We start from the raw sequence: 15,716 nt of genomic DNA, 5'->3' as shown, positions 1-15,716 counted from the left end.
TCTGCACTTTTACTAATTTTACCACATATGTTACTAAGTTACTTCATAAAACAGCTGAGTGAATATTGTTTATTCCCAAGTGGGGAAGATGACAACACAATTTAAAAATAAGTTTAGTCAGGACTGTCAAGAACAGATGGCAGGGAGGGTTACAAAGGGGACAGTTGTGGTTGCTTCTTTGCAGCTACTTTTAACATTTAAATACAGTTGGCAAACAAATAATAAAAGTAAGAGACTTACTTTAAAATCATGTTTATGCGAAAGTAGAATGATTTACTACAGTGTTTCCCAACCTTGGCAACTTGAAGATATTTGGACTTCAACTCCCAGAATTCCCCAGCCAGCATTCGCTGGCTGGGGAATTCTGGGAGTTGAAGTCCAAATATCTTCAAGTTGCCACGGTTGGGAAACACTGATTTACTATTTCTTAATGTAGTATAAAATATGCAGCATTTTAGAAAATAATTAACGATTCAAATCAGGGGTGGGTTCTAATTTAAGTCACCGCTGGTTTGCTTCCTCCCGTGTTGCATGGCTGTGCGTGTATTGCACGCCCATGCAGCAAAAGCTCAGCTTATGTGCATGCGCAGAAGCAAAAAACAAGATGGCGGCAACCACAGACCGACAGAACTGACTCCATGATGTCACCACTGGTTTACTAATAGTTCTAAAGAACTGGTTAGAACCGGTAGGAACCGGCCTCTGATTCAAATGCAATTTGACATTGGTGAAGAATTGGATTAAGTTATAATGCAGGAGGGGCCTGCCATTTCAAACTATTTTCAGAAACAGAAAAAAATGGCTTTCAAAAGAATATTTTAAAAAAATATCCATAATACAGCCAGCATGTGCCAGGGAAAAAAATATGAATATAATAAAAAATATGGATTGTAATTAAAATATTAAAAATAAGTATATTCTATCCAAGGCCATAGAGCACCGAACATAAATGAAGAAATCAAGAAAAATATGACCTGAGGCATCAAATACTTTTCAGTGCTTTGTATTGAGTCAGAGTGAATCACAATTCTTTTTACTTTAATAACATTATTATTACCATACAGTGCCACAATAAAAGGAAGAACAGTTAGTAAGGTTTGAACATATATCTCATGAATAAATTCAGCTTTGTTTCTGGGGAAAGAAGAATTTTCAATGGCTCTCAAAAATGTCTACAATCTCTACATTGTTAAAGGTATAAAACAGGATGTATAAGAAAAATAAAGATCTAAATGCTGGTAGGCTGTTTTTCAGAAATACAGTGATCCCCCGAGTTTCGCGATCTTGATCTTTGCGAAACGCTATATCGCGATTTTTCCACCCGATGACGTCACTCCCTTTCTTTCTCATCTTTCTTTCTCTCTCTCTTTCTCTATCTTGCTTCTTCCCCTCTCACACTCTCTTCCTCCCTCTCTCATCTCTTTCTTTCCTTCTCTCTCTTTCTCTATCTCTCCCCCTCTTGCTCTCGAGCGGCGGGCGGCACCCAGGGAAGGTTCCTTCGGCCGCCCAGCAGCTGATCTGCTCGGCAGCGCAGTAGCAGCGAGGAGCCGAAGATGGGGTTTCCCCTTTGCGTGGGCAACGGGGAAACCCCATCTTCGGCTCCTCGCTGCTACTGCGCTGCCGAGCAGATCAGCTGCTGGGCGGCCGAAGGAACCTTCCCTGGGTCTTCAACTCCCAGAGCGGCGGACAAGCGGCGGGCGGAAAAGCGGCGGGCGGAAAAGCGGCGGACAAGCGGGCAGGCAGGCGGCTCCTCAGCTGCTGGGTCTTCCCAGGTGCGGAAGTAAAAACACCATCTGCGCATGCGTGGCCATGGAAAAAGGGGCGCGCATGCGCAGATGGTGTTTTTACTTCCGCACCACTACATCCCGAAAAATCGATTATCGCGAGGGGTCTTGGAACGGAACCCTCGCGATAATCGGGGGATCACTGTATTGCTTATTTACAAAGATCGGCTCTTTCCCACTGCATAAGAGGCAGTTGTAGAGACTGCTGGCTTTGGAATTACCATTATTGAACAATGAACATCTCTATGCTGAAGTGGATGAGATTGAGCTTTTGAGGAAGTTTCTGAGGGAAATCAAAGAATCATAAAATAGTCACTTTGCTCAATAAAAGAAAATATCTGCCTGAAAATGTCTAGTTGTATAAAGACTGCCATCTCTCTGAAAATTAATTCACTGTAGATCTAATGCGAACTTTTGCCTAGTACAGTGATCCCCCGCTCGTTGCAAGGGTTCCGTTCCAGGACCCCCCGCAACGAGCGGGTTTTCGCGAAGTAGCGCTGCGGAAGTAAAAACACCATCTGCGCATGTGCAGACGGTGTTTTTACTTCTGCAGCGCTAGCGAGGAGCCGAAGATTGGGGGCGGCGCGGCTGTTTTAAAACGTCGCCGCCGACATGGGGGGCTCGCTAGCACCCCCCTAACCCGGGTTGGGGGTTCGGGGGGGTGCTAGCGAGCCCCCCATGTCGGCGGTGACGTTTTAAAACACCCGCGCGGCTTTCCAATGAGTCCCGAAGACAAACGTCAAACTTCCGTGTACTCAGCTGGGAAGCGGCCCGAGCGAAAGGCGTGGGCGGGAGAAGGGCGCGCGAGCCGCGGGCGCGCGGGCAGGCAGGCTGCGGACAAGCCGTTCGCTCGGGCCGCTTCCCAGCTGAGTACTCAGCTGGGAAGCGGCCCGAGCGAAGCGGCAGCAGCGAGGAGTTTGCGTGGGCGGTGGGTAAACTGCTCGCTGATGCCCGCCAAGAGGGGGAAGACCTAGGGAAGCCGCCCAGCAGCTGATCTGCCCGGCGCCATCTACGCATGCGTGCCCATAGAAAAAAAGGGCACGCATGCGCAGATGGTGTTCTGACTTCCGGGTTCAAAAATCGCAAATTACCCTGTTCGCAATGGTCGGGGACGCAATAACCGGGGGATCACTGTATACCGATAGAATCTCCCTTTGTATAATTTAAATTCATTATTCCTCATTCTGTTATCTGTAGTGAAGGCGAACAGGTCTTGGCTTTCTTCTCGGTCACATTCCTAGATATTCAGATATCCAATATTTGAATATTTTATATCATCCTCCTGTCTTTTAATAACAAGTCTGACCATGCCTAGTTCCTTCAATCATTCTATCTAGAACACTAGTTGTCTTTCCCTAAACCTGTTTCAGTTTATCTGAATCTTTTTAAACTATAATGTGAACAAGGTAGGGTTTGGCAAATACAAAAGATAATGAAATTATTGTTTTTTTAAAAAAATTAGGAAATTATACTAGTTCAATATGTGTAAAATTGCAGGTATGTAGCAAATAATTACTCTTGGAATCCAATTTTTGATCCTGGTATCTACTTAGTAAATTCTTGTGTACCCAGAACATCCTTAGCTGGTTTGTTATTTGGAATTTGACAAGGTTTTTGTCAAATGTTTTACTGAAATAAAGGTGCTTATCTTTATAGTATTCCTGCAACCTGCTAAATTGACTAATCAAAAAAGTTGGTTAGGCAACTGTTTCTGAAATATACTTTTCTGGTTAATTACCATATTTTTCAAGGTGCTTAAAATGAATCACTGCATAATTCGTTCTATAAACTTCCCAAGTATCACTGTCAAATTTAGTGTTTGTTTATAGTAGAGTGCTTGTAGTTCCCTGAATCCCACCTCCAGCTTCACGACTTCTTGAATAGAAACATAGAAACATAGAAGTCTGACGGCAGAAAAAGACCCCATGGTCCATCTAGTCTGCCCTTATACTATTTTCTGTATTTTATCTTAGGATGGATATATGTTTATCCCAGGCATGTTTAAATTCAGTTACTGTGGATTTATCTACCACGTCTGCTGGAAGTTTGTTCCAAGGATCTACTACTCTTTCAGTAAAATAATATTTTCTCATGTTGCTTTTGATCTTTCCCCCAACTAACCTCAGATTGTGTCCCCTTGTTCTTGTGTTCACTTTCCTATTAAAAACACTTCCCTCCTGGACCTTATTTAACCCTTTAATATATTTAAATGTTTCGATCATGTCCCCCCTTTTCCTTCTGTCCTGCAGACTATACAGATTGAGTTCATTAAGTCTTTCCTGATACGTTTTATACTTAAGACCTTCCACCATTCTTGTAGCCCGTTTTTGGACCCGTTCAATTTTGTCAATATCTTTTTGTAGGTGAGATCTCCAGAACTGAACACAGTATTCCAAATGTGGTCTCACCAGCATTCTATATAGCGGGATCATAATCTCCCTCTTCCTGCTTGTTATACCTCTAGCTATGCAGCCAAGCATCCTACTTGCTTTCCCTACTGCCTGACTGCACTGTTCACCCATTTTGAGACTGTCAGAAATCACTACGCCTAAATCCTTTTCTTTTGAAGTATTTGCTAACACAGAACTGCCAATACAATAGTCAGATTGAGGATTCCTTTTCCCCAAGTGCATTATTTTACATTTGGAAACATTAAACTGCAGTTTCCATTGCTTTGACCATTTATCTAGTAAAGCTAAATCATTTACCATATTGCCGACGCCTCCAGTAATATCAACCCTATTGCACACTTTAGAGTCATCGGCAAATAGGCAAACCTTCCCTACCAGACCTTCCCCTATGTCACTCACAAACATATTAAAAATAATAGGACCCAGAACAGACCCTTGTGGCACACCGCTTGTAACCTGACTCTGCTCAGAATACTCGCCATTCACAACAACCCTCTGGTGTCTATGCTTCAGCCAGCTGCAAATTCATTGAACTATCCAGGGATTAAGTCCAATCTTCACTAATTTATCTATCAGCTCTTTATGTGGAACCGTATCAAAGGCTTTGCTGAAGTCCAGGTAGGCAATATCCACGGCACCACCTTCATCCAACACCTTTGTGACATAGTCAAAGAAATCAATGAGATTAGTCTGACATGATTTGCCTTCAGTAAAGCCATGCTGATTTGGGTCCAATAAGTTATTGTTTTTTAGGTGCTGATTTATCCTCTTTTTCAGTAGAGTCTCCATAATTTTAACGACAACTGATGTCAAGCTAACTGGCCTGTAGTTACCAGCTTCTTCTCTACTGCCCTTCTTGTGGATAGGCACAACACTTGCCATTCTCCAATCCTCAGGAACATCTCCTGTTAACAAGGATTGGTTAAACAAATCAGTCAGGGGGGTAGCAATGACAGATCTGAGTTCTTTAAGAACTCTGGGGTGGATGCCATCTGGACCCATTGCCTTATTTATCTTTAATCGTTCAAGTTCTTCTAAGACATCGGCTTCTAAGATCACTGGAGCTGAATCCGTACAGTTGGAGGCAATGCTATATCCCTCTATAGTATTATTTTGTAAGGTGTCTTTTGAGAAAACTGAACAGAAGTAGCTATTGAAATGGTCAGCGATCTCCTTATTCCCATTAATGCATGTATTTTTCCCGGTACTAAGCTTCGTGATGCCGCAGTTTTTCTTCTTCTTATCACTAATATATCTGAAGAAGGTTTTATCCCCCTTCTTTAGAGATTTGGCAATTTCTTCCTCTTTTGAGGCTTTAGCAGCATATATTATCTGTTTCGCCTCCTTCTGTCTCATTTTATACACCTCCCTATCAGCTATACTTCCAGACTCTTTATACCTCCTATAGGCAGCCTTTTTTTCATTGACTATAGTCCTTACATCATTGCTAAACCATAGCGGTTTCTTCTTCCTTTTACCTTTAGTTATTTGTCTTACATACAGTCCAGTGGCTTTTAAGATGGCCTTTTTAAATACAGTCCACTGGGTGCTCGCTCCTGCCATTTTATCCCTCCCCTTTAATTCATTATCTAAATATTCCCCCATTGCATTAAAATTTGTTTTTCTGAAATCCAATACTTTGGTTGCATTATAGGATTGCTCACAATGAGTTTTTACATCAAACCACAAACATAGATGGTCACTGCAACCTAAATTTTCTCCCACCTTGACATCTGAAACCCAATTCCCATTCGTAAAAACTAAATCTAGAATATTCTCCCCTCTAGTTGGTGTCTTAACCAGCTGTGCCAGAGCTGCTCCTGTAAAGAATATATATCCTCTCTTCAGAGAAAACTGACAAAGTAGCACTTTGGCATTTGTTAGCACCTGGATATGCTAATTCTTATAAAAATCTTATTATAAGAATCTTTTGTTGTTCTCAGCAGAATTTTCTGAAATCTACTCTACAATTCTGTTCATGATCTGCCCTGTACCGAGACCCCTTTCTCCCTTTAAATCCTGGTGGATATTTTGTGCAGCAACATGTGTTGTATTTTTTACCTCTTTGGGACTATGAGCAATTTTCCCAGCTTCTGCCATGGTATTCTATTTATCATTGCTCTGAATTTGTTACAATTTGTTAAAATCCACTTTATCTTTTCTTTTATGTACACTGAGAGCATATACACCAAGTCAAATTCCTTGTCTGTCCAATCATACTTGGCTAATAAAATTCTATTCTATTCTATTCCATTCCATTCCACTCCACCCCATCCCATTCTTGGTCCAAGATAAGCCTTCAATTAACCTCAGCCTTTAATTCTATTAAGATAAAAAAAATTAGCCTTATACAATCACTTTTGTTCAGTACAGTATTCCTGTTATTTCCATTTGTCAGGTGCAAACAACCAGTTTGTTGCAGATATTGAGATAACTATTTTATTATGTTCTGCCTATACTACAGAAATATTCCCAATCTGACAGCCTCTCTAATTAGAAACAATTAGATAAGATTCCAAGGAAATTACAGGAGCAGGGTGGGGGAGGAGACCTTAGCTTTTTTTTCTGTTGCACAATGACTCCAGGCTAGTTTCACATTTGATCTCGCCTCCCTGCCAGGGTAAGTGCTTTCCAACACAATTTCATCAATTATATATATTCTCTATTGATTTATTTCAAGTCAAGAAGACTACACTTTATCTCTTCCACTATCTTTAGAAGGATAATATAGAAAGGAAAGCTGGGAATTTCCTGAAATAACTATGCTTGGCAGTGTTTGCCTCAGAAATATAAGTCAGTAATTAATTTTACTTGGCATCGCTACTTGAAACCTGTTTGTAAGATCTAAATTTGCTTGTGGAAAGTTTAATCCACATTGTCTTTTTGCTTGGGGATGTAATAGCAGACATAAACAACAATGCAATTTTTATACATTGTTTTACTTGTTTTAATTAGATATTCTTGACAGGTTCATTTCCTTGAACTTCTGAGCAGGTGTGAATACTTTTAATATTTAATCCATCTCCTCCTCCTCCCTTTCATTTGCTTCTGTTCCTTTTGAACATATTAGATCCTTCAGCTGCTGAACTATAATCCTCGGAGACATCCCACTGGGCCTTTCGTACTTCTACTAAATCAGATACATCTTCTTGTACTAACATGTCAAACCCATCTTTTTATTTCTCATATGTTGAAAAACAATAGACAATGAAGATCGTGAATTTTATACGTTTTTTTTTAATTTTAAGGTTGAATTCTTTAACAGGGCCCCCATTACGTTAACACTCCCATTTCATTCTGCAGTGCACAAAATGCTTAGGATTCCATCTAAAGCCTACCTGCTAAAACTCATCATGGTTTGAACAAATTCAGTTTTATTAGATTTTTATCATCTTATGCCACACTCAAAGGGCAAAATGTGATTTATTACATGCATGAGCAGCTATTCGATTCTGGGAAAAGCTGCAACTGCATATGGTGATAGGAGCAACATGTATGGTATATCTGTTTACAGTGTTCCCTCGATTTTCGCGGGTTCGAACTTCGTGAAAAGTCTATGCCAGTTTTTCAAAAATATTAATTAAAAAATACTTTGCGGGTTTTTTCCCTATACCACGGTTTTTCCCACCCGATGATGTCATATGTCATCGCCAAACTTTCGTCTGCTTTTAATAAACATTTTTTAAAAATAAACTTTAATAAATAAATATGGTGAGTAAATAATCTAAATGATTGCTAAGGGAATGGAAAATTGCAATTTAGGGGTTTAAAGTGTTAAGGGAAGGTTTGTGATACTGTTCATAGCCAAAAATAGTGTATTTACTTCCGCATCTCTACTTCGCGGAAATTCGACTTTCGCGGGCGGTCTCGGAACGCATCCCCCGCAAAAAGCAAGGGAACACTGTATATACCAAATCATTCTTTGCTCTTCCAATCCATATTTCTGCACAATCCTAGTCCTTAAAACTATATCTCCTGTATCTATACCAATTCATAAATTTCTCATCAACAGCATTCTTCTTTTCTTTCCCGTGCTTTTTGCATAGACTTGAAAGATGGATGGGAATGCCACCTTAGGCTCCTGTTTCTTGATCTTTCTTCCTCATTAGATATTTTAGATACTCCTGGCAATATCATTTGTCCCCACATGGATAAGCAGCGAGAGATAATTGAAAGTTGTTCTGTCCCATCAATAATCTATGCTGCTAGCAGACAGCACACTTCATGAGCCCACGGATCTTGTTAGTTTCTCACCTGCAGCAGTGAGTTGTCAATTACAGTCATTCATTTGTCTTCTTCAAGATGATATGACACGGTTTCACCTTTGAAAAGCTCATGAATAAAGCAGTATGTCGATAAGAGTTACTGAATGGCATCCTGCAGAGGACAGAGAGTATGAATACACAGTATTCATAATCCCTTTACTTGCTCCTTGCAATATTCTTAGCTAATGTATTTTTAATACAAAATTCTATAAAGAGAGGCTGTAAACCTCACCTACTTTTAGGCTTGCTTTTGCCTCTAGCACAGATCAATAAACCAATTTATACTACAGCAAAGATGTGTAGGTCTCCAGGTTAAAAAAAAAATCAGCTATTTTCCCAATATAATGTGGTTTTTGGTTACATAGGAATTGCTACCAGAGATGAGATTGCTAATACTTTTGTTATCTGAATTTTATTATTGTACATAATGAACAAAAATAGTAATATAACTTCTTTGTATTGATTGGAAGCTGATTATATGAAGTAAATCATGTTGAAGTGAAACAGAAACGGCTTACCTCGTGTTTTAAATCTATTGTAAAATCTGACTTTAAAGGTTCGTTCTTCAGTCTCTTTGCAAGCCTAAGCAATAAGAATAATAAAAACATAATACTGATATGTAGAAAAACATCAAACTTTTAAAATGAAGTTGCCAGCCACTACATAGTAATTCTGTAACCATACCTTAGATCAGTGTTTCCCAACCTTGGCAACTTGAAGATATCTGGACTTCAACTCCCAGAATTCCCTAGCCAGCGAATGCTGGCTGGGGAATTCTGGGAGTTGAAGTCCAAATATCTTCAAGTTGCCAAGGTTGGGAAACACTGCCTTAGATGATGATTTCCAAATTTAAAAGAGATGAAATATCAATTACTATTTGATAGAATCTGGTCAAGGTTAAAAAAAAGTGATCTGTGACTCATGGAACAGAATACAATGCTTAGAATACAGATAATGCCCACTCTGTTCCAATAATAGCAGAGAACTTCTATTTCTTTGCCGTCACAGCAGCCGAAGTAGCTACCAAGATGAACCCTCCTTGGAGGTCAAAACCAGATCCTGCATAGCAGTTTGAAGATAAAGTCAGCTATATCTCTTTAATCTTGATATACTGTACTGCTTTGTTTAGTTATTGGTGCAACTATTTTCAGCTTTAATATATGGGCAGTTCACTGACCAAGACAGCCAGTTTGTTGTAGTGGTTATAAGATCAGACTACAAGCCTGACACCAGGCTACAAGATCAGGCTACAAGCCTAGGAGTTCTAGTCTTGCCTAGGCATAAAATCAGCTACGTGACCCTTGGACCAGTGATCCTGTCTCAGCCCTAGCAAAGAGGCAAGGGCAAACAATTTTTCCAAAAAAACAGCAGGGACTGGTGTAGGCAGTTACCAAGTGTCAACACTGACTCAAAGGCAGAGAAAGAGAGAGAGAGAGAGACAGAGAGAGAGAGGAGAGAGAGAGAGAGAGAAAGATGGCCAACTGAGTTTTTGATTCTTGCTGTTAAAAATATAGATTGTATGATGACAGAGATACTTTGTCTTTCTGAAAAGCAGTACAGTATTGTAAACTATCTTGAAAAATGTGTTTAAGCCATAAGAAATTCAGCACCTAAGATTCTTAGTTGTTAATAATATTCCTTTTTCAGGTAGGCAGGGAATATTCAAAACCTGTGATAAATCCTTCTGCAATAAGTCAGCCTTTCCAACCTGGCACTATTTACAGTATGTCGAAGGCGTACACCCCCTCACATTTTGTAAATATTTAAGCATATCTTTTCCCGTGACAACACTGAAGAAATGACACTTGGCTACAATGTAAAGTAGTGAGTATACAGTTTGTATAACAGTGTAGTTGTGCTGTCCCGTCAAAACAACGCAACACACAGCCATTAAGGTCTAAACTGCTAGCAACAAAAGTGAGTACACCCCTAAGTGTTAATGTCCAAATGGGGTCCAAGGTATCAATATTCTGTGTGGCCACCATTATTTTTCAACACTGCCTTTAACCCTCTTGGGAGTTCTCTTCTACTCCTCCATGATGACATCACGGAGCTGATGGATGTTAGAGATCCTGCGCACCTCCACCTTCCATTTCAGGATGCCCCAAAGATACTCAATAGGATTTAGATCTGGAGATATGTTTGGCCATGTCACATGAAAAATATATTTACCGTATTTCTCAGAAGACACCCCCTCCCCCCCCCCCCCCCCCAAAAAAAAAGAGGGTGGAAATTTTGGTTCTTCTTATACACCAAACACAGCAAACAAAGCTCTGCCCCCTACATCCCATTTTGGTGAAAAATGGGCCTGTTTTTGCAAAAAACAAGGTGCGCAGAGGGTTTGGTAGGCCTACAGAGTGCCGCTGGGGGAAAGGCAAAAATGCCCGTTTTTGCAAACCGTGGCGAAAAACGCAGCACACAGAAGGTTTGGGAGGCCTGAAAAGTGCTTCTGGGTTAGGGTTGGAGTGAAGGAATGTACTCACTTCTGTGACATACTGTAATTCTTGGACTCCAACTCCTAGAATTTCCATTTCATCATGGTCACTAGAAATTTTGAGAGTTGCAGTCCCAACATAACTGAAGGTAATCTGCAAGCAGGTTATCCAGAAAAACAGATGAGAACATCTTTCAAACTGATCACAAGTGTCAAGCACCAGAGTTAGAGAATATTAAGCACGCTTTATTAAATAGCTCAATTTTGTGTATTCGCTGCAAATATTTAGTATTTCAAACTTGTGAGGCAGGCAAACGTGGACCACCTGGATTCTGGAAAGACTAAATGCTAAGTAGCGTGTAACCGCATCCCAAAAACCTGTCTAAGAAATTGCCCTGCTATGTCTAACATAATTAAAGCAGAATTGCTCCTTCTCGTATTCCCTAAATCCCTGGCCTGAAGCGTCCCTTTTGCAACAGTTCTTATTCCTCCTGTTATTAAAATAGTAATGTATTAACTAAAATTGATAATATATAATTTAATATGAACATATATTTATATATTTCATTTTATAGTTTATATTTTATATAAAATTATATATATAGTAGTTTAATCTCTATATGTATTCTTTGTCCAACATTTTTTTCTCTTTTAGTTTTGTACTTTTTATAGTTTTAAAGTTTTTTTAATAATAATAATGTTGCATATATTGTATTATAACTCTGCTTACTACCCAGAATCACTTGTTTGTGAGATGGGCAGCCACATAAATATGAATAAATACATTCTACTCATTATGTTTTATTTATCTGTGAGCATTTCTTATTTGACTGTTTGATTTAATTCTTCACTTCCACTGCTTTGCATTTTATTATGTATCAGATTATTTGAATCACTTCCATCCTGGATTTTGTACTGAAACAACCCCAGTGTAAACAGTTTCCCAATTCAGCTGTAATCCTGGGATTTGGTCTGGTGATGTATCTGGTTGCCTGACAGAATGCCTCTATTGGAAACAGACTATAACATGAGTACAGCAAGCTTGCTATGTTGATTTATAGTTGGGCACCAGAGGAACACTGCTATAGAAATTCTGAATTTGACTTCAAACTATGCTACCATATTGTAAAGTCCAATAATGTCTATTTTTCTGCTTTTCAACATTTACATGCTGTGATCCTGTCTATATTGTAGTAACATCAGTCTCTGATTCTCTTTGGATCATTTTCAAAAGCTGAGTTGAAGTGTACCCATCTTTCATTGATTCACATAAAACTACACTGGCATGAAATGCCTAATCTTAACTTGCCTCTATTGACTTTGTTCTGAGTCCTGCCAAATAGCTTTCTCCTCATTAGGCATGGGCAATGTATAATAGTAACCTAAGTAATTTGCTGATTGTTTCAGCTTTGCTGCTTTCTCTTTAGCACATCACCAGCCAATAGGAAAGACATCTACCAAATCATGATACTGTAGCAGAGAAGAGGAAGGTCTGACTGTATGATCCTACCCATTATCTCTGGATTCCATCCTACATCTAACTTTCCATTTTATTTTATCTCACATTAAGTGAAATTAAAACACGATTTGAGTATTGCCCACAAGATCATATGCTGCAACATCCTACCGGTCAATGACTACTTCAGCTTCAACCGCAACAACACAAGAGCATGCAACAGATTCAAACTTAATACGAACCGCTCCAAACTTGACTGTAAAAAATATGATTTCAACAATCAAGTTATCGAAGCGTGGAACTCATTGCCGGACTCAATTGTGTCAACCCCTAACCCCCAACATTTCTCCCTTAGACTCTCCACGATTGACCTCTCCAGGTTTCTAAGAGGCCAGTAAGGGGCGTACATAAGTGCACTGGTGTGCCTTTCGTCCCCTGTCCAATTGTCTTTCCTTTCTCTCACTTATCATATATATTTTCTTTCTTTCATATATCCTCTCCTCTAAGTTCACTTTACCCTTATATATATTACTACATGTCTATTTTTCTTCCTATGTATTTGTGTATTGGACAAATGAATAAATAAAAAAATAAAATAAAATAAAAAGGTGGGTCAGTTATGAAGAGGCAGCATTTTTATTTAATACTGCTTTTTCACATTTTGTATGAAGAACAAAAGCCAAGCTGCGTAATCCTGTTTTCTTTTCAGGATCCAATGGAGCAGGGTATTGATCCAATCATTTCACTTTTATTCTCTTTCAGCTTTCTGCTAAATTAGGCCACAGGGTCAAAGCACTGACAGATCTGCTGTGCAAGTTGTGTAACACCCATTATATAATTTTACCAGTTCACTGTTTAAATTTATTAGTTGCTGATCAATTCCATAAAGTTGTAAAAGAAATAAAATAGTGTGAGATAGATAGATAGATAGATAGATAGATAGATAATCATATATTTGTGGAATAGTCACTTTTATGGTCCATGAAACTGGATTTTAAATGCTTTAAATGAGCCAAAAGCTGATGTGTGATTATTCTCAGTACATTTTATCTATATACACACCAAACTGGAAATACTTTTAATGTTTAAAAGCATCATTTTTCCAAAGCATTTTAAAAACACCAACTATAAAGTGAAACAATTCATAAGAAATTGCATCATGCAATCTTACTTTTTAACAAGTGGAATACTAAGTGCCCAGCCAGCAGCAAAATCTGGAAATTTGAAAACTGTAGGGTTTTCTGCAAAGGCATAATGGTGGATAATTGTAGATTCATCATCATGTAATGCTTTGCCTAAAAAAAATTCCTGCGGGAGAACAGAAATATTATTGAAAGTGCTTACTGAATTTAACTTCACTAAGATCCTGAAGATCTATTACATGGTCCACAGAACCTTATAAGACTGTATTTTTCTTTATAAACTTATTTGAGTGCACAAATGCACAGAGAGTAAAAGCAACCTTAATTGTATAATAAATCACACTAATGCTTCATCTATCAAACTTAAACATGTAAACCAATTGTGAAGGTTTGGAAACTTGTGACCTTCCCGATACGAAGGAACCACAGTTCACTGCATCTTTCACCATTTGTTATGTTGATTGGAGGTTCTATTAGTGGTGGCATTTCAGCAAAATTAAAGTCTAGATTTGCACAGACAAAATTGGCTGGCAGACAAAATTAACTTTTAACCAAGAAGTAAAGTACTGTATATGCTTACTTCATACACTCACACATAACATCAAATCTATTCTTTAAAAGTATATTTTAATCAACAAATCACATGGGCTTGTTTGTGCAAAAACAGATGGTTCCAACATCATTCTAAACCCAAAACAAAAGATATGTTTAACAGCTTATATGTGAGTCAGACCATGCTGCAAGAGTAGGTGAAGAAACAGTATATGCTAACTGCTATCTAATATACAGAAAGCTAGTAAAAAAATTTTTTTTAAAGACAAAGCACCTCCACCATCCCACCAATCCACCCAAAAAACACCTGCTTTGGAATAGGTGAAAAACAGGAACAAAAGAAATAAGGTAAGAATAAAAAATTGCTAAAATACTTTCCTCAATCCAATTGCTGAATTTCTCAAGAAAGTATTTTTCTCTTTCTTTAAAAGTATCCTCTAAATGCTTATCGCATTATCCCCGTCCCCCTAAGATAAACTAATTTCAATCAATAATATTCTTTAAGAGGACAGAAAATCTCAGCTTAGTGCTCTAAGCCAGCGTTTCCCAACCGCTGTGCCGCGGCACAGTAGTGTGCCGCGAGACAAGGTCAGGTGTGCCGCAAAGTTCCGCTTCCAAACCGGAAGTTGAGTGTCCCGGCTTGCTTCTTCACACCTTCATTTTCGCGCCTTTCTTTTTCGTGCCTTCCTTCTTTGCAGCAGGTGAGCTTGGGACTCGGCGGGATGGCAATAGTAGCGGCTGAGGCTTTCACTTGTGGCATCGGGAGTGGTAATAGAGGCGGTGGCGGGAATAGCGGGGGGGGGGGCTCCTGCAAGTGGAAGCCTCATCCCTGGAGCCCCCTCGCCCGTGGGAGTGCTAATGGCGGCGACGGCGCCGGGAATAGCGGGGGGGGGGCTCCTGCAAGTGGAAGCCTCATCCCTGGAGCCCCCTCGCCCGTGGGAGTGCTAATGGCGGCGACGGCGGCGGGAATAGCGGGGGGGGGGGCTCCTGCAAGTGGAAGCCTCATCCCTGGAGCCCCCTCGCCCGTGGGAGTGCTAATGGCGGCGACGGCGCCGGGAATAGCGGGGGGGGGGGCTCCTGCAAGTGGAAGCCTCATCCCTGGAGCCCCCTCGCCCGTGGGAGTGCTAATGGCGGCGACGGCGGCGGGAATAGCGGGGGGGGGGCTCCTGCAAGTGGAAGCCTCATCCCTGGAGCCCCCTCGCCCGTGGGAGTGCTAATGGCGGCGACGGCGGCGGGAATAGCGGGGGGGGGCTCCTGCAAGTGGAAGCCTCAGCCCTGGAGCCCCCTCGCCCGTGGGAGTGCTAATAGCAGCGGCGACGGCGGCGGGAATAGGGGGGGGCTCCTGCAAGTGGAAGCCTCAGCCCTGGAGCCCCCTTGTGCCCATGGCTTTTCGTCGATGTCTCTGCCTGCCCGATCCGGAGTGCTAATAGCGGCGGCGGCGGGAATAGCGGGGGGGGGGGCTCCTGCAAGTGGAAGCCTCATCCCTGGAGCCCCCTTGCCCGTGGGAGTGCTAATGGCGGCGACGGCGGCGGGAATAGCGGGGGGGGGGGCTCCTGCAAGTGGAAGCCTCAGCCCTGGAGCCCCCTCGCCCGTGGGAGTGCTAATAGCAGCGGTGACGGCGGCGGGAATAGGGGGGGGGGGGCTCCTGCAAGTGGAAGCCTCAGCCCTGGAG

General features: G+C 40.8%; 1 protein-coding gene across 2 annotated transcripts in view; it reads right to left on the bottom strand.

Annotated features, from left to right (window-relative positions):
• The window catches only part of B3GLCT (beta 3-glucosyltransferase), a 105,873-nt gene that overhangs the window by 38,395 nt on the left and 51,762 nt on the right, over positions 1–15,716 (bottom strand). For both annotated transcript variants that reach the window (XM_070751699.1, XM_070751700.1), the window contains exons 7-8: positions 13,522–13,658; positions 8,979–9,042 (exon numbers count right to left, since the gene is read on the bottom strand). In XM_070751699.1, the coding sequence (XP_070607800.1) occupies positions 8,979–9,042; positions 13,522–13,658 (201 nt within the window). The remainder of the gene's footprint in view (positions 1–8,978; positions 9,043–13,521; positions 13,659–15,716) is intronic.

The sequence above is a fragment of the Erythrolamprus reginae genome, chromosome 4 (genome assembly GCF_031021105.1).
Source record: "Erythrolamprus reginae isolate rEryReg1 chromosome 4, rEryReg1.hap1, whole genome shotgun sequence".
Classification (NCBI taxonomy): Eukaryota; Metazoa; Chordata; class Lepidosauria; order Squamata; family Dipsadidae; genus Erythrolamprus; species Erythrolamprus reginae.
The sequence above is the reverse complement of the archived record's forward strand: the minus strand, read 5'-3'. Positions and strand labels throughout refer to the sequence as shown.